Source organism: Pelodiscus sinensis, chromosome 8, assembly GCF_052426305.1.
Source record: "Pelodiscus sinensis isolate ZL-2025 chromosome 8, ASM5242630v1, whole genome shotgun sequence".
NCBI lineage: Eukaryota > Metazoa > Chordata > Testudines > Trionychidae > Pelodiscus > Pelodiscus sinensis.
In genome coordinates, this window is record NC_143059.1 from 48855001 (window position 1) to 48875000 (window position 20000).

At 39.8% G+C, this 20000-nt stretch overlaps 1 protein-coding gene across 8 annotated transcripts in view; it reads right to left on the minus strand.

The window, feature by feature from the left end:
* MGMT (O-6-methylguanine-DNA methyltransferase) overlaps positions 1–20000 on the minus strand; it is a 320994-nt gene that overhangs the window by 93893 nt on the left and 207101 nt on the right. Inside the window, exon 3 of one of the 8 annotated variants that reach the window (XM_075935256.2) lies at positions 19403–19475. The exons of the other annotated variants lie outside the window; for them this stretch is intronic. Within the exon in view, the coding sequence (XP_075791371.2) occupies positions 19403–19475 (73 nt within the window). The remainder of the gene's footprint in view (positions 1–19402; positions 19476–20000) is intronic. 8 annotated transcript variants of the gene reach the window in all.

The following is a 20000-nucleotide window of genomic DNA, read 5'->3' on the forward strand; positions in this document are numbered from 1 at the left end:
TAATTGCTGGTACCAATCAATAAGTTATACAAAGGTTACAGCCCTAAAGGCTAGGTCAACCTGCAGTACAAAACAATACCACAGTAGGGCAACTAGCTCATTTTCATTACCTAATTGTTTTCTAATTGAAGATTTAAGTGTTTTAGGTCAAATCCAGAATTAATTTTGAGTGTCCAGTCTCCTGTGTGGGTTCCCATGTCATTCATTTTTGTGCTATTAAACTTACCCTGTTTCTTTACCATAGCCTAATAAAATTACTTATAAAAGGCCAATCCCAAATTGGGAAATGGTGATCTACATTTTTAGATGCAGAGAAAGGACAAAGGTTAATATTTTGGTTAAGTATACCCCAACAAAGCCTATTTTTTTCTGGTAAACTTTCTTCCTTCCCTGGTGTTTTAAAGAATTTTCCTCTGATGTTACTCAATAAGAACTGACATATGGTAGCTTCACTTACCATGGTGGAAGAGCATGTGACTAAAACATGAAGAAAAAGTATATTACTAAATATTATGGAGTAACCAACGGATTTATGTATATAAACATTTTACAGCAAAATACATATCTACAACATCTATATAGACTTTGTTTAACCAATGATTAAAATATTCAACAGTTCTCATTTGTACAAGCTATGACTGCTTTATGAAGTATCTGTCTATCTTTAAAAGCACAGCAATTACTGAAATTACTTAGTACGTAAACTTCCGATAATCCAGCACCTTTAGGACCCAGGGAGTGCCCGATTATCTGATATGCCGGACTATCAGAAGGGGGGGCTATGAGTGGTCTAGGGTGGTGTGGGGGGGATGCCACCCCAGACCCCTCATAGCCCCCCCTTCCGATAGTCCAGCTCTGCCCCAGGCATCCCCGATTCAGCCGCTGCTGGTCAGTTTCAGCAGCAGCTGAATTGGGACGCCTGCGGCAGAGAAGCTGGGGTGCTGCCGGGTTGGTCCAGTAGTGCTGCCCCTTGGCACTGCGGGACCAACCCGGCAGCACCCCAGTTGTTCTTGGGGACAGCTAGGGCAGAGCAGCTCTGCCTCGGGCTTCCCGGAGTCAGCCGCTGGTCAGTTTCAGCGGCGGCTGAATCGGGGACAGCTGGGGTGCTGCCGGGTTGGTCCCTCAGCACCGAGGGGCAGTGCTACGGGACCTACCGGCAGCACTCCAGCTGCTCTGCCCCGGGCTTCCCCAGTTTAGCCGCTGGTCAGTTTCAGCAGCGGCTGAATCAGGGAAGCCGGAGGCAGAGCAGCTCCAATGGTCCGGCTGCCCGGAGCACTTCTGAGTTCCTGATGGTGCCGGACCATCAGGAGTGCCAGACCATCAGATGCTGGACTAAAGGAGTTTTACTGTATATCAAACAAATATAAAATATCTAGAAAACCATCAATTGCAATTCTCTCTTCTAAAGAATTTTCCATTTTATTCTATCATGCAAAGTGTTTTTTTTTAATTATAAAATACTGTAAAAATGTTTCTTCTTTTATCCTTTTTTAATTTGATGCCCAGTCTTCTGAAGAGGATATCTTCTTGACAATAATGAATGAAGATGATGGAGTAGGCCATGATAGTTAGAGAAGCTTCAGTATTCATAACCTGTAAGAGTAACTTTATGAACTAGCAATGAGCTGCTGTAATGCCAGTAATGACCTACAGTTGCCAAAATAATCTAAATTTATCACTCTTCTTTTGGTCAAGAACTCTGCCCCACCAATAAGGAAAAGCATGCTTCTTCCTTCCTAGTGGTTATCAAATCTGGAAACTTACTGCACAAAAATTCCTGTTTGACTCTCAGTGATTCTGACAAGGTTCCAATTCCCCCACCCCCATCCTAAACAAAAGACTGAGTCACTAGCTTTGACTGTAGAAACAATGTTTTTGCTGGTTCCTAGGATCTCCGAGTTAGTATTTTTAACAGTACAACAGCTAAGAAACATCCCTACAGCAGATAGCCTCAAATAGGCATGTTAGAACTGTGTGCTATTTGTGGAATATGAGGCACTGACAGTGTAGGATACAATAGGTTAGGTAGGTCTTCTTTTGTTTTTGAGAGAACCTCAGGTTCAGCTCTTGTCTGTTTGTTTCAGATCATGATAGGATCCAAATGAATGAAGTTAAAGCCTGCTTTGCTCTTGAATTAGGGAGCCAACGACAGTGTAGGTAACCACCGTCTGCACTTCTAAAAACAAGGCTGAGGCTAAAGTAATAAAGTTACTTGAAATATAAGTTATACTGTCTTCGTCCACAACCCTCTCACACTACAGCTTTTCAAATCTCTGCCTACAGAAATAATGACAAGTAGCCTTTAATTATTTAAATGTTGCCTTGCACTAGGAAAAAAACTAATTTTGTAGGAATTTCTCACTCCAGAAAGAAAATTTATTGACAGACCTTTCTCTATTTTCAGTGTATTTTCAAATTAATTCTAATAAAGCCAAAATTTATTTTTGTTATTAAAGTGATTATATTTGATTCAAAATTTATTTTCTAATTCTAATAATATGAATGCCATATTCAGATAAAGCTAAATGTGAAAATTAAGTATTTTTTCCAGGCTTTCAAATATACAAGAAAGTTCCACTGAAATTAGCGTAAGTGTGCAAGTAAATGGCACTGACTTTTCCTGAATGTATGCTGGTGGTCTTCCTAATAAACAATGCTGCCACAATAGAATATAGAAATGAAATTCTATTTGACCAGAAGGTCCATCTTGTCTTTGTTTCTCTCTCTCATATTTTCTTCTAATTGTCCCCACATTCTCTCCAATTCCCTTTTGTATCAACTGTCCATGTTTCCTTCTGATAACTGATAACACAGACATCTACTGTTGAACTTCATCAATCAGCTCTTCCTACACTCAACATATGTTTCTGAAGATATAATTTTGAAAACATTAGGATATATAGTTGAAAAGGAGCAAGAACTTCATGCTGACTAAAACAAAGTAATACTTCTCCCTCATTCTAAATGCCCAACCCCAAAACAACAACCAAAACCCCTCAAGCCTGATCAAAGAACATACAACAAAAGCTACTAAAAGTATATTAAACAACAACAAAAAAGAAATTGTAGCCTTTCAACAATGGCAGCTGCTGTCCTGGAGTCTCTAAACTGAGCTAATTCAAAATCTGTGGAATAACAGAATTTGCATAAATTTGTGAGCATGTGAGATATGTGCTATCAGAGAAAGCGCAAGCATCAAATCAGATACAATGGAGTACTATTAGCCTAGTAGCAACTTTGTATGGAGTTTCTCAATCCTGCAGCCAGTGAAGTTCATTGAAATTCCAGTGGGAGAAAAATTGGGCCTTTTCTCAACACATACTTCCCATTGGACAATGGGATTTTACAGGTAAAACAAAAAGAAAAAATCCACCTGCCTCATGCCCCAGAAGCTGAACACCAATACAATCAGCCTCTCGCCTCATTAAAGAGTGCACTAGGGTAGGCCTCATCCCCATGAAGTGCAACAGGTTCTACACTATATCTGCTACTGAATTAGCAGTGACGCACACTATTATGAACACTGGATTCATATTTTTAAATTAGGGTAAGAAATTTAGCATGTTTCAAAAAAAAATAAAGATGCTGTAGAAGTAAATGAATCTGTTCATACTTAGCCTGTGAATGTTTTTTACATGACTGAGTAGAGGTGGATTTTGCAAGGCTGATATAGCGATATAACTACCAGTAAAGAAAATAGATGGCTAGAGAAGTCAATGAAGTTACTCTAGATTCACAATGCAATAGTACTATCCCAAAAAGTTAGGAAACAAGATTTTACAGATCTAACTCTCCCCACCCCCCAGCACATAGCCTATACATCTCTTTTTAACAAAAAGTTCAAAGAGAAACCAAAGAAAGCAGGGGGCTGCTTCTAATCATAACTGCTTAGTTTCTTGTCACCTATCAGATCAATAGTAGACAAAACCATGTCCTTCCTGAGCACCATGTGGTAGAGATCACAAAGACCACTGTGCTGGACTTTTTCTTTTGACCTGCTGGCCTTGAATAATTAAGGAAGGACCATGTCTGATTGTTAGTTAATAAGCTCTTTTTAATAGTTTTGCAATCACTTGTGAGACTTAATGGCTCATTAGGATCTTATAGCTCTCTGGAAGAATACAGTTGGCACTGGATTACCCAAAAGCTTAGTAAGACATGATTTTTTTTTTTTTTTTTTGCATATAGTTGAGTAGCTCCCTTTGTAATATCTCATAGGTTATCTTTGAATTCAGGTGAACCATGACAGATGAAGCTACTGATAGAAAATTAGAACGTGGGTGGTGGTCATCCAGCCTAAAGTCTAACTTACTGTATCATGGACAGTTTGTGCCATTATATGCCCCAGCAGAGACAATGGGGTATTTTTACTCAGTTATAATAACTAGAAAGTTTAGAGTAGAAGAACCTTTGCAAGTAGTTGACAGTTTGGTGAATCAGCAATATCTCCACTTGAATAAAAAACCAATCTTTTCTTGCTGTGAAGTATTTTCTCTCATCTCAGGAAACAAAACTGATTGAATTTGAGATGGTTAGGTTCCCTCCATGAGAATTAGTGATGTTAAATTTAGTTTAATCAACTAGTTGATGGATTTTCCATTGACTAGTTGATTAGTCGATAAGTGGGAGAGCTACAGAAGAGCTAATCACACTGTGGCTCTGCCTTTTAAATGTATTAAGAGTATTTACTACTTTTAAAAGAATGAAATACAGTGGGGAGGGACCCAGTGCGAGCTGGGACAGCTGATTCCTGTTTCGCACTGGGCCCCCCTACTGCGCTTTAGATTTTTAAATGCATTTAAAAGACTGGAGCGCAGTGGGGGGAACCTGGCACTGCTCTTCTGATTTTTAAATATATTAAGAGCCAACAGGCTCTTAATACTTTTAAAAAGCAGAAGCGCAGCATCTAGAACTGGGCCCAACCCCCTGCTTTCCCTACCCCCCCGTGGAGATGGTGCTGGGGGAATCACCTTTTAAGCTGGTTCCCCCCAGCACCAGTTCCTCCACCTCCCCCTTGCTACCTCTGATAGAGGCAGCAAAGGGGAGGGGGGAGAAGGTGACTAATTGAAGGACTAGTAGACTATCCAATAAGTTTTTGCTTATCAGACAGTTGACTAGCTGCTTACATCCCTAATGGAAATAGAACTGGAGCAGTAGTCAACACATTCTAGGATTCTGGCAAGCTCCTGTGGCGTTTTTATAAAGTATTAAAGTATCTGCATACAATCTGTAAAATTGGCATATGACTGACCTTCATGGCTACTGAAAGTCAAAGGAGAGGTAGATGGCACCAGAATCCATTACTGACAAATTACAGTCATCTCTCCAAAAAAAAAATTATCAATACAAAGGCTGTATAATTAACATTGAACCTTTCTATAATATTATATCTGGATCTGGGAAAAAGTGAACCCTTCCAAATTTAAATGATTATTATACACTCCTAAAGTTGTGACAGAACATCTAACTGCTCAAAAAGCAAACAGTATGATTTACTCTGAACCTTAATCAACTGTATTAATTTTTTATATTTACTCAACAATCTATAGTCGGGACCCTATAATGCTAAGCACAAATGGTGTACACATATAATGTAAAGACAGCCTTTGAGATATACAGCTACAATTAGTGCTATAAAATGCATTTCATATTCTAATTTATGTATGTAAAAGTTGGAAAAACCGATATCTTGTATTTTACCCTATTCTACATATGCTTGACAAGTAAAAGTTGTTTAGAAAACATGACTTTCTTCCAAAAAATGAAATATTGAGTCACAAAGAAGGTTTCTATGGTGACAGTAGACTAAAAATAAAAGTAGGGTGTATAAAGTTATGGGGATGACAGAAATGTAAAGAAGTATTAATTAAAAGCTACGTTAAAAAGAAATTAGATTGCATTTGGCAGAGTTCAGAAATGAAACTGTTGGAGAGAAACTAGGAAGCTAACAGAAGTAATTTTGGATGCAGGTTTTGGATGTAGTTTTGGCCATCAGAGGAGATTAAAGTTAATCCAGTAAGGTATGTTAGGATCTAAAAGAATACAATCCTTATCCTCAAAAAATGAGGAATGGTTGTTGAACTGCATAGGAGAAGCAAGAAAAATTAAACTCTACCTCTTCTCAAATGTGAACAGAAAGTTACTTATAGCCACAGAAAAAGCAGATCATAACCTGGGCAGTTTTTTTTTAAATCTCTCTTTAAAGAGGTGTTAAATATTTGTAGTTAGTACTTCTATTTAACAATATTAAATATTTAACAAATAATTGACATATAAAACAAAAGCAGCTTTATCAAGGTAGAGGCTTCATCTCCACCTTAAATTTTGTTTAAGCCTAAAACTCTGGGTGATCTTAAAGGCTATCTGTACTCTCTTAGCTATCTACAAAAAGTTGACAAACATAAAATGTGAGCTCCAACATGGAATTTTCATACTTCTGTTTATCTGAATATATCTTTTGGAGGTTTAATAGTCTTCCAAATCAGGTTGGATGGCAGCTTTGTGTTAAGCAGTCAGAGCCAGATTTTTAATAGTTGTTATATACTCATTCATTGTTAAATAAATAATGCTAGTGGCCTTGGAACTAATCTGCAGTATGTGTTACTTTTAGTTATTTTACCATGAACGAGTGTGATCGTTTGGAATCTCCAGAGAGTTCAGCCAAGAATCTAACTCCATAATGCTGCCAATATATGGCAAGATCTGTTCCATCACACAGCAAATGCATTTGGAAAATAAACCAGGCACTTGAGACAGCTACACTCTAGCATTTTCTTAAAAAAGAACATGAAATCAAAGCTAAGGTTCTTCTTGTTATAACCACAAAATCCAAAGCAAATGTATTAGAAAAATTTAATAGTGCCCATATAATAGACATTTAGAATTTAAACAAACAACCCCAAGATACACACAAGAAATATTTGGGAAACCCTAAAAACCACAATTTACAGTCATCCACAGGGCATGTTTTCCATGAAAGGCAGGATAAGATTAAAACACTGAAAGAGCACAAAGTCAGGCTACATATTTGCTTTATAACGTTTGTTAACAGTCATGGGAAAATAAACAGTAATTCAGCCAAATATAGAAAGCATGACTTTGCAACATGAAATTCATTTTTTTCCATTCAACGGAACTTGCTTTCTTGAAAACAGTTTCCTACAAACACCAACAAAATACCACAAGTACTTCAAAGAAGAAGATACTTTTCACAAAAATGTTGATTTCCTTTTTTAAAAAAAAATAATTAAGGAGGTAAAAAAAGTTTTAATAAGATCACCCTTCAAATTTTAAATGCACAAACTCCATTCAGTTAATGGGAGTTATGTACGGATTTGAAAATGTTTCAACTGTATCACTGAACTAACCTGTTTCTGATGTTGTATTTCATAGTTTTAATTCTCTTTGGTGAGCCCAACATTTTGCTTTTGCTGAATTAGCGCCTTCATAGCACACACAGAGTATCCACCTCTTTAAGTGTCTCCATGAGAGAAAACTTTGTTCAATGGTAATCAATGGCATATGCTTACTATCACGAAATTCTTGAAAAGTTAGAGGCAATAACCTGTAGGAATCATCCCTATCTGCTGCATCATTGTCTAGAAATACTATTAATTTCAGTGCTATAATAATGAATTCCCATATATCAAGTGTAACTGTATAAATTCACTCTCTAGCTGAGCAATAGCATTGGCTAGATCAGATGGAATTACCAAAAAATTGCTCATGACAAACACCATACCTATTTGTCTCTCTATTACACTTGCATATTATACACACAGAATTTTTTGACTCAAGGGAAGCCATATAAATAAACCAAAGTGTGGAAGGCTTCAGCATCAGCTGATAGCTGAATTTATAAAGCTAATATAAGCTTTGTACAGATGGAAACAGCAACAATATTTTCAAAACTCTCAGAGCTTCTGTTATAAAGTACCAAACACTAGAGACAAATAATTTTTTGTACTTTTTAAAAATGCAAAAATGACCAAAAATGTGCATGTATTGTAAGAAATTATATTTCCTTGAACTAGCACTGGTAGTCCATGGAGTATACATAAATACAGCTCTTCTCCTAATCTGGTAGCTTTAAAACAAGCTAAAAATAAACATTAGCCAGCATAAGCCAGAAGTGATGTGCCACTGCTCATATCCGGGGGGGGGGGGGGGGGGGCAGGGGAGGGGGGGAGGCAATCCTGCCATGTTACTGAAAATGTATTGAACACTGTGCATCACCCACAATCCTGCATTTTTAATGGACAATATCCTAACGTAAAAAAATGAATATTTTACAGTTTCCATTATCAGCACATGCGTATTACTAGTTCTACTGCAGATATACACTGTTAAACTGGAGGCTATTTAAATGATCAATCAGTCTAGCAGGCCATTTAATATTTTCATCAAACCTACTATTGCATAGTACTTTTGATACAACAGCTCACCCACTTACTATATATTTCAACATTTCCTGTTTTTCACGGAAATTAAAGTAGCATTCAAAGTTAGAGATCATACACAATTTTCCAGTTTAAATCAGAGTAAGAATCAATCTGCAAAAAGTGTTTTAAATTTATAATTCATTGTTGTTCTGTGTGTGTTCATAGCATCTTTTTGTTTAAGGTACTCTAGGCAAATGCTTTGAGAATGCAGATAAGTTCAAAAACCAAGTGCTGACAAAGAATTCCTTCTAGCTTATATATAGACAATTAAACATGCATATCTATGCTCTCTGTAGCAATATTTGGCATTATTTTCCTGCAACTCAATATCCCAAAGTGAAATAATAAACTCTTATTTTATATATAGAACTTTCCCCTAAAGAATTCAAAACACCTTACAAACATTTCCAAAAGAAATTCTGCTTTCAGCTGCTCTTAAAAGGGTGTGCAAAATCTAATAAATAAATAATAGGAAGGAGGGCATAGAGAATCTATAGAGACTCTGTGCTTATTATTACAGATTTAGAACTATTTGCTAATGGCCAAAGCCTCCACTAACAAACATATAACAGACAATAATTGCTATTAAAGCTTAAACACTACAGTAGCAGTCAGGGTTGCCAGATGGTTGAAACAAAAATACCGAACACCACCCCCCCCCCAAAAAAAAACAACCACTGGGAAAAATTCTGTTGAAGGAAAAAAAAGGGGGGGGGGGGAGGGAGAGACCAAAGCTGTTGAGAAAAAACATTTAAATAAAACAGCATGTCCCCTTTAAGAGTGAGTGCAGGGACAGGAACAGGGGAGCAGTTGAGCACTAAGACCCAGGGGTCGGCAGCCATTTTGTACCGGCAACCTTGCGGAACCAGGTAAGCATGGGGGCTGGGGTCGGGGGGTGTTGGGAGCCAGGGGTGTGTGTTTGGGGGGGGGGGGGAAGGAAGGCCGGGCACAGAGTGTTTGTAGGGTTGCCAGGTACCTGGCATTTTCACCTCCTGGCTGGGGAAAAAAATCAGAAAATACCGGATATTTTAGGTGTCCGGTATTCTCTGAATTTTTTTTTTACTGGACAGGAGGCAAAAATACCGGACTGCCTGGCAACCCTAGTAGCAGTTGTGGAATGGTTGTTCTTCACTGAGGATAAAACTCCAGCCATTCCAACCTTTGCCTAAATTATCATACACAAAGCTTGGACTTCTTGCCAGAGTTTACTTGGACTTTTTACCAGGGATATAGAACTTTTCCCCAGTCAATTAAGCCTATGAAGTTAAAGAGAACATGAGATGGACCTGAGGCAAAAAGTCTGTTTTCTGATATGAGTTTTCTGAAGTAGGGTCTTGTCTGGGTTATTTTTTTCAGGGGCAAAATTGTGACTCATGTGCATAGTTCCCCTCTCAACCAAATATGTTTTAAAAGAATACAGGACCTTCTATGCTCCCCCAAAGGATTAACTGGTCATGCCTATGTTCTATCCTCAAAGCCTCTATTGCACGAGTGGGCAATAATTTCTGCTAGTGGCCACTACAAGATTTGGTAAGTGGTCAAGGGCTGCGTTCTTCCATGGTATTAATGGAGGCAGTGGTGGTGGGGAGGTCTGGAATGGATTTTGGGTGCAGAAGGGAGCTCTGGATTAGGGATGTTAACTATCAGTTGTTTTACTAGTCAAGTAGTCGATGGAATTTCCATTGACTACTTGACTAGTCTATAGGTACTTCCCATTGAGGCTCTTGCACATTTCAAAGGAGGAATGCGGAACTCTGAGTGCAGCCTGGGGCCAGTGGGAAGTCCAGTTGACTATGGGTTGCATGTGGGTGTGCCAACTTTGAAGCGTGCATTTCAAAGTGGAAGCGCAGCATGGAGCCCGGGGTCAGCTGTGGCTTCCCAGCATTTAAGACGCATTTCAGCAAAACCTGGGATCAGCTGGGGACTCCTCAGCTGACTGTGGCTTCTGAGTGGCATTTCCCCAGAACCCGGGTTCAGCTAGGGACTTCCCAGCTGATCCTGGATTCTGTGGAAATACCGTGTGGAGCCCAGGATCAGCTGGGTCCCCAGCTGACCCCAGGCTCAATGTGGCACTGCCGCCTTGAAACGCGACCGCAGCATTTCAAAGGGGCAGCCCGGGATGAAGTACCTCCTCTTCCCCCCCACCTTTGCTGTCTCTATCTGGTAGAGAAAGCAAGGGGGAGGGGAGAATTGACTAGTCTACTAACTATCCGATAAGCATTTGCTTATCGAATAGACGACTAGTCCTTACCATCCTTACTCAGGGTAGAGTACTGGGGTGGAGGAGGGGGTTTTGGGTCAGGAAGGTGATTTGGGTATGGGTGAGTAACTGAATAGTCATGTAACCGCATGAAATGTCAGTGGTTACATGACTATTTGATAGCCCCTGGAGTCGGAGCCTGCAGCCAGTGTGCTCCAACCCCACTCCCAGGGAGCCCCTTGTCACCCTGCAGTGATGCCTACAGGGGGGGAACAGGTGGCACCATGTAGGGAGCAAAGAGGGGGAGTCAGCACACATGGGGAGCCTGCTTGAAAGCCTGCTCCCCATGCGTATTTGCTCCCTCTTGCCCCTCTCACCCTCTACACTGCTGCCTCTCTATCAGAGGCAGCAGCACAGGGGTGGGAGGGCTGATAGATCCAGTGCTCACGGGAAGACAGCTTTTAAGCCAGTTCCTCATGGGCATCAGCTCCTGCTCCCCCTCTAGTAGAGGCAACAAGGGAGGAGTGCATATAGTTGACAAGATTAACTAATAAACCCAGGCTTATCTGTTAATCATGTAGTTGTCTACACACTGACATCCCTAATGGGTTCAGGAGAAGATTCTGATCAGAAGGAGGAGTACAGGAGGGGATGCAGGGTCTGGAAGGGGGATGTGACCTGGGGCAAGGGTGCAGGTGTTTGGGTTGCATCCTGGGGTAGGAGATTGGGGTGCAGTCTGGGAGGGGGCATGGGTGCAGGAGTGGGGGTAGAAAGGATTTGGCTTACCTGGGCTGTGGGTGCAAAAGAGAGAGAAGTGGGTTGAGGTGCCAGGTACAGGCTCTGGCTAGGAGACGCTTGCCTTAGGAGGTTTCCAGTTAGTAGCTCTGCAGGAATTTCAGGTAGGCTCCCTACCTTTCACACCTCCCAATGCTGCTCAAAGCAGCTAGTTGCAGGAGCCATGTGTCGTATGAGAAGGAAACATCATGCACTGCCTGTTCCGTACACATGGCCGAGGCATGAGAACTGTGAGATTGTGCTGAGGGCAAGGGCAGCTGCAAAGCCTCCCATGGGCATGTAGCACACAGAGCACATGGCACCGCCTGCTGCTTTCAGCAGCGTGCAGGAGCGTGGAAGGCAGTGAGCCTGCTCAAGGCTCCTGCTGGGCTGTGGGATGGTAGTGGTGGGCAGCACAGTTCCCTGAGCTGGGTTATAATGGCTAGAATTCTATCAGCTTTGCTGTTTATTTAAGTTTTCTGTGGCTCTTCTGTCAGCAGCAGTATTTTGTTCCTGTTTCAAGAGTGGCAATGCTTTTCTGTTAAGCTACCCTCCAAACAGGCACAAAGACCCCACATAAAACTGCTGAATTTCTGTGCAGTCTTTGTGTAAGTGGAGTTGACTATGTAGGATACAAGCATTGTGGGAGAGGCTCTTGGAAAAGAGGGAACTATAGGAGTTAGATAACATAGGAAATCCTGGAAGAAAACACTAGGGCCGAAGTTTTAAGTGGAAGCAAAGTGAATTTTTTGTTGTATTGCACAAAGGCATGGGTGAGCAGAATTTGGACATTTACACAATGTCTAGCTCATTAAAATGACATAATTACCTATGTCAGCTTAAGATTGCTGTTTGCTGTAAAAGAATGTATTTCAAATATTTCTGTGAGCATGCAGTGTCTAGTGTTTTAGTACTCAGATTCTTTGCCATTTTTGATCAAGTGTATGCACCGATTCCTTATAAACTGAGTTTCATATTTCTATTGCAATAATAAACCCCCTAACTACAATATTCTATATCTACATATTTGTGAAATACACTGCATGAGAGGATAACAACTAATCTTTGATGACATATGATAAGAACAACAAAAATTAATTGCCCAGATAAAATGTACCAGTATAACATTCCTCCACTTTTACACAAGTACAGTCCTGAGCCCAAATGGTCAGGTAGCTCAGTTGGAGGGAGCTGTGTGCAAGATCGGAGAGAGATATCATTTGGTATTCCATTCCTCCATAAGCTAAACTTAATTGGTTAAATTAATTTTATATTCTAAACATGAGATCAATTGATTAGATTTATAATACTAGTAGTGATTGGGATGGATGTGTAACAAAGGTAAATCATCATAAAACACTACTTTATAGTCTTTATTCCATGATTTGATTCTATTGATGAAAAAGTGACCCACTGAAGGTTATCAGAATTTCTAATTAAACTGAGTAGAAGAGAAAATTTATTACATTCAGAAGAACTGTCACTTTAAGAGCTATATAAAATATAGAAAGCATTTTGATTTTGGGCCACATCTTCTATTATTGTTGAAACAAAATGTCCACTCTACGCAGTCAAATGCATTCTCTTTGCTCTGTGAAAGAGTCAGTTAACTAAATTTAACAACATACGTTCTACAGAATCTGGAATGACACTAGTAAAAACTATAAAAACTACTTGGCCCGTGTATGAAGTAACATTTGTAATCTATTTTGAAGTAATCTGGATAGAATGTTCATATTAAAATTAACTAAAGAAGCCATATGGCAGCTTTTTTTGTGGCTGCTGTTTAAAACCCAATTGAAGTTATGACTATCATTAAGTATTATTATTTTTGTAATATAGGAGTCTAGGCACATATTATATAGGAAACACAGTAACTGACTTGCAAACCTCTTAAAATATTTATAGTACTAAGAATATGTATTTTACATGCACATACAAACTGTATTATATCATCTAATTATAACAGCAACCTAATTTTACCATGTAGATGTAGGTCACTACAAACAGTGGGTAGTAACTCTTTAATTCAGAACTTATATAACCAGCGTACCATATTTTTCTACTGTCACAGAACTAAACAGTTGCTAGACTGGAGAAGGAGAGAAAATAGATTTTATGGAAGGGCAAATGAACTCCCCTCACAAATGCCATAGAAGGCAGGGCAAAGCCAATAGAGGCCAGGGTCTCAGGGTATCTAGGGAGACTAAAGAAGGGGGCCTGGCACCCATAGTAGGGGTCCACCCCACCACTCACCAGCAGCAGTGGAGGAAGTGAAGCAATGTGACCTCAATTTGCTCTGGTCTCCTGGTCATGTTGCTCAGGAGATGGGTTGTGGCCACCTTCACACTCACCAGTGGGAAGCAAAGCCATGTGGCTGAGGAAGCAGAGCAAGCTAGGGCTGCGTGGCTTCACTCCCTCCACTGCTGTTGGTGAGTGGGGGGGGGGAACCAGACCCTCCCTACCATTGCCAGCACTGGACCTACTAGTCCCCCAAGTCACATCGCTCAGGAGAGAGATTTGGGGGAAGAGACATGGTAGCGTGGAACAGGGACAGGGAGAGATGGAGTCTGGGTGGAGATGGATTGTCCTGGCCCTTTCCCATGTAGCTGGTGGTCCCGTTTCATCCCTCACCCTTAATTATAACTGCAAGTGTCTTATCCTACATAACTTAAGCAAATCATGGTTTATAGCTGTGAGTTACTCTAATGCCACTTGTTTTGCTCAGCTTTACCTAGCAAGGCGTGCATTTATCCATGACCTCAGATGTACTTGTAAGCTTCTATATGCAAGGTGGTATGAGATGGATGTATATAAGACACAGTGATGGAAAAATGAATTGAACATAATGAACATAAAAATGTCCAGTGAGATTATTCATCTGTTCTATACATTGTTTTTCAGCACAGAACGTATTTGAATAAGAATATACACTGCTAACGGAGAATGTCGTGAAAGACTGTGGTACATAATAAAATCCCACAACTATTGCTCCTTTAAATTAAAACAAAAATTCTCCAACATATTTAGAAAAACTTACCTCAATGCCTCTTTATGACTCAGGAATTAGGAAGGAACAATCAGTTCCATACATACAAGATGGGAAGCGACTGTCTAGGAAGGAGCATGGCGGAAAGGGATCTAGGGGTCATAGTGGACCACAAGTTGAATATGAGTCAACAGTGTGATGCTGTTGCAAAAAAAGCAAATATGATTCTAGGTTGTATCAACAGGTGTGTTGTAATCAAAACTTGTGAAGTCATTCTGCCGCTCTACTCTGCACTAGTTAGGCCTCAGCTGGAGTACTGTGTCCAGTTCTGGGCGCCACATTTCAAGAAAGATGTGGAGAAATTGGAAAGGGTACAGAGAAGAGCGACAAGAATGATTAAAGGTTTAGAGAACATGACCTATGAAGCCAGGCTTCATGAACTGGGCTTGTTTAGTTTGGAAAAAAGAAGATTAAGGGGGGACATGATAGCGGTTTTCAAATATCTAAAAGGGTGTCACAAGGAGGAAAGAGAAAATTTGTTCCTCTTGGTTTCTGAGGACAGGACAAGGAGTAATGGGCTTAAAGTGCAGCAGGGGAGGTTTAGATTGGACATTAGGAGAAAATTCCTAACTGTCAGGGTGGTCAAATATTGGAATAAATTGCCAAGGGAGGTGGTGGAATCTCCCTCTCTGGAGATATTTAAGAACAGGTTAGATAGACATCTGTCAGGGATGGTGTAGACGGAGCTTGGTCCTGCCTTGAGGGCGGAGGGCTGGACTCGATGACCTCTTGAGCTCCCTTCCAGTCCTATTATTCTATGATTCAAGCCTCTGCCTAACCTGCTCACTTATATATCTTATCTAGCACATTCCCCACTTGGCCTTCTCAATCTACTGAATTTTCCTGTTTATTTGCTTTTCCATCTCCTCTTCCCCATCTCCTTGCTATGCAGTGAAGCAGAGCAACTTGGCTGGGAGATATGCAGCGGATGGAGCAGGTTGCTACACGTGTTGCTCCACTTCCTGGGCTCAACAATGATAGAAAATGTGTCCCAAAACCAAAATGCTTTCTATATTTTATATAGCTCTACAAGTGACAGTTCTTATTAATGTAATACATTTTCTCTTCCTTCAGTGAGTGCATGCCCCTCAATATGGGAGACCATCCTGTCCATAGGACAGTTGGGGCAGCTGCTGCAGGGTGCTCCAAAGTACAGGGCCTGGGCAGCTGCCCCAAATGGTCCTATAGACAGAACAGTTCTGTTATTCACACATTTGGCAAACCACAGAAAGTAGTGATAACATATTCAGTTGTGATAACATATTCATATTTACAATGAAGTGTAATCCCATTCTCTATCTGGTAGAGTTGAACTATGCTTCTCTCCTTCTTTTAAGGAAACATAAAATCATGCAACTCCTCCTATAATTAAGCATTTAACTTACATGGGATCCTGTCAACTCAAAAGGAACTTACATTCAATTCTACAAAATTAGTGTGTCTAGTCCCTACTTTTGGCATTATTTAGTATCTCTATGAAAGCCACATTTACTCAAATCCAAACCACGATTTTTCTCTATTAAATATGGGATGGAAAAGGGAGATTGATTGTGACTACCTCCTGTGTACAGTCATAGACTCGTAGACTAAAAGGGCATGTCTACCTCCTGTGTACAGTCATAGACTCGTAGACTAAAAGGGCATGTCTACACTGCATTCCTCTTACAAGAGAGGAAAGCAAATGCAGTCGAGCGAAATTGAAAATGAAGCATTGATTTGAATTTCCCGTGCTTTATTTACATAATCGTGTCCGGCCACTATTTTGAAATACCCTATTTCAAGATAAAAACGCCATGTAAATGTGGTTATTTTGAAAGAAACCCCTTCTTTCGAAATAACCATTAAACCTCATTTGTTAAGGAGTAAGGGTTATTTCAAAAGAAGGAGTTTCTTTCAAAATAACCTCGTCTAAAATGGCATTTTTTATCTCAAAATAGGGTATTTCGAAATAGCGGCCAGACGCGATTATGCAAATGAAGCGTGGGAAATTCAAATCTACTTTTCATTTTTGATTTCGCTTGGCTGCATATTCATTCCTCTCTCGAAAGAGAATGCAGTGTAGACAGACCCGAAGTGACCTCAAAAGATCTTTTAGTTCAGTCTTCTGCACTCATGGCAGGATTAGGAATTTCCTAGAGCATCTCTGATCGGTGCTTTATCTAACTGCTCTGTGGATGGACTTTCCAAAACCTTCGTAGGCAAATTATTACAGTGTTTAACTACCCCGTCAGGAAGTTTTCCCCAATGTCTAACAAACTGCAATTTAAGCCCAATTTAGGCTTCTTGTCCTATCCTCAGAAGTTAGGGAGAACAACTTTTCTCCCTTCTCGTTCTAACAAGTTTTTATCTACTTGAAAAATGTTATGTTCCCTCTTAGTCTTCTCTTCTCCAGACCAAACAAATACAATTTTTTTCAATCTTCCCTCACAGGTCATGTTTTCTAAACCTTTAATCATTTTTATTGCTTTTCTCTGGATGTTCTCCAACTTGTCCACATCACTCTTGAAATATGACGCCCAGAACAGGACACAATACTCCAGTTGAGGCCTATTCAGTGCACAGTAGAGTAGAAGAATTACTTCTTGTATCTTGCTTACAGCACTCCTGCTAATACTTCCCAGAATATGGTTGGGTTTTTTTGCAACAGTGTTACACTGTTGACTCATATTTAGCTTGTGATCCACTATGACTCCCCAGATCTCTTTCCACAGTACCCCTTCCCAGCCAGTCATTTCCCATTTTGTATACATGCAATTGATTGGTCCTTCCTAAGTGGAGTACTTTGTTTTTGTCCCTATTAATTTCATCCTATTTACTTCAGACCATTTCTTCAGCTTGTTCAGATCATTCTGAATTCTAATTCTATCTTCCAAAGCACTTGCAACCCTCTTAGACTGGTAACTGTCTGCAAACTTTACAAGAGTACTCTCTATGCCATTATCTAAAACACTGATAAACGTATTGAACAGAAATGGATGCAGAACTGATCCCTGGAGGATCTGTACAGCTATCCTACAAGAAGACTATTTTGTCTCTTTGTACTTGCATGGTTAAGTCCCACTGACTTGAAAGGAAAATGCAAATGGACAGAATTTGGCCTTTTGTATTTATTTATAGCTAAAATGAACATATTGCTATTTCCTTGTCCTTCTCCCTCTGCTTTTCTCACCTTCAGTTATGTTGCATGCAACATTTAGACAGTATTCTCTCTCGGGTAGGGATCATAGCTTTCTACACCTCCTTGAAGCACCAAACACACATTTAGGCACCACAGAACAAACTCTAATGTTTCAGAAAAAGCACAAATCACAATGAGGCACATTCCTTCCACCTTAAAATATTTCCAGTACATAAAATATAAACACTCTAGTAAACAAAGTAACTATCTTAAATCAAACTTTCTTTGTTAAATTATCTCCACTTTCCCCACAACTGTGGCATATCCACTGCGTCATACTCAGATGATTAGCAAAAAACATGAGCATGTATGAATGTAAGTTAGGTTCACTAACTCTTAATCAGAAGAGAAGATTAAAGATGCATCCATTTAAATTTGTCAGAGAGTTTGTTTTGTTGGTCTAGTTAAAACAATCTACTTGGAGGTATGAAACATCCTATCCAAGCAGAAAGTGTCATTTTCAGAGGGTTTCCTCCTGTCAGATAAAGAATCTAGTATTCTGATCTCTGATTGGACAAAGTCATTTGCTACTATCTATCTGAGCCCCTATTTCCACTCTTCTTCCTTAATAAATGCTTTCGCTTTTTAAGAAAATTAGAATATAATGCTCATTTTCATTTGACTTTTCCAGGTGTTGGGAGGATTCTCTGATCTAAATAACTAAGTAGTTTGCTGTGAAAAAAAGCAAACAAACCCTCTATTTTCACCGCAGTCATGCTTCTAACTCTACATTCTGCCCTCCTGGACTTCTTTTGTAGCACATAAGGGACTGGAAAATCAACCCATCAGGCCCATTTCCTCTCTCTGGAGGTCAGCTCTGCTCCCTTTCTTCCTCTTCCAAGGAGAGTGTGAAGCACCCTAGGGACTGCATGCAAACAGGCAGCTCACCTGGCTGTCAAAGGCACTTTTCTACCCACTGTACTGGAACTCTTATTATCTCCCTTCTGGACCACTGGGGCCAAAGCAAAGCAGTCTAAATCCAGCTGTACTTTGTCCCTTCTGCCAATAGCTCCTTCATAAACTTTGCACAGGAAACCCAGAGTCCAAGACTGCTATAGAAAAAAGTACCAGTAGCTGAAGTGTAACTTTTTGTGTTTTTTTTTAAATATAGAATTTTTTAGTGGAAGCATCAGATCTGTGATACCACAGTTATTTCACTGAACATAAATATCCACCACTCCTAGACTGCTGATAAGGTCTGCTTGTTCACACATGTTCTGTCTGGTGAAACATTTTCCTCACTGACTATGGGTTATCTACTTCAATTAAGTTCCCTATTTATATTAAATTCTCCGTACCAGAAAGGATGGTTGTTACGGAAGGTTTTCTAGGGATGAAAAATTCCATTTAATTGGTTAACTGGTTAATCATAGTGTTTAACCCAGTTAACTAATTAAAGAGGGCAGGCTGAAGAGCCACTCCAGGCCCGTTGGGATAGAGCAGCATCCCCACCCACCACAGCTAGGCTGGAGCAGCCCCTGTCTCTGGTGGGCCCATAGCTGCCGCAGACAGAGGCTGCTCTGGATGGTGAGAGTGCTCCTGGCTGCGGTGCCCGTCATGGACAGTGGCTGCTCTGGATGGGCTGAAGCACTCCTGTCCACTCCTGTCCTGCTGGTGAGGAGCTGCTTCAGCTCCCACTGGTTAACCAGTTAATCCTTCACATCCCTATTTTGCACTGGATATTTGAAAATTGACACAGGATTGTATTATAATCATTTAACACCATATAAAGCTTTTGAAAAAACAAACAAGAAACCCACCACAAATATTTCTGGGCTTGATTCTGTATCCAGTCTGCATGTAGAATTCCCACTGTGTCCTTATTTTCTTCTTCTTTTTTATAAAAAAATAAATGTGAATTCAAATCAATCAGCATCATGATTTTTTGCATAATTAGCAATTTAAACATATATCAAATCCTAAATTAGATTGCAATAGATATGGTGGGAGTGCTGCTATTGTTTTAGTAAGACAGTAGGATTTTGATCACTGTAAATTCTAAAAAATACCTATTCCACATAATTTATCAGAATTTTTACTACCAACCATTTGTGTGAATAAGATTTTGAATAGCAAGCTATAATTAATGCATAATCCTCTTTAGATATTCAGAACCTTTTTTATGTTGCATTTAAGTGTATTTTCACAGAAAGTGTTTCTGCAAAAACAGACTCACAAATATTTTAAAACTAATTTTTCAATTACTTATTGCTCACCAGAGTACACTGCCAAGTTATACTCAAAAGATGAATACATATAGTGTAAATATCTTGCCATTTCATGCAGGTATTATAAAAATAAACACTTAAAAGAAAAACTGAGGCCATTAAACATGAAGCCTTATCTCAAGGGTAGCCA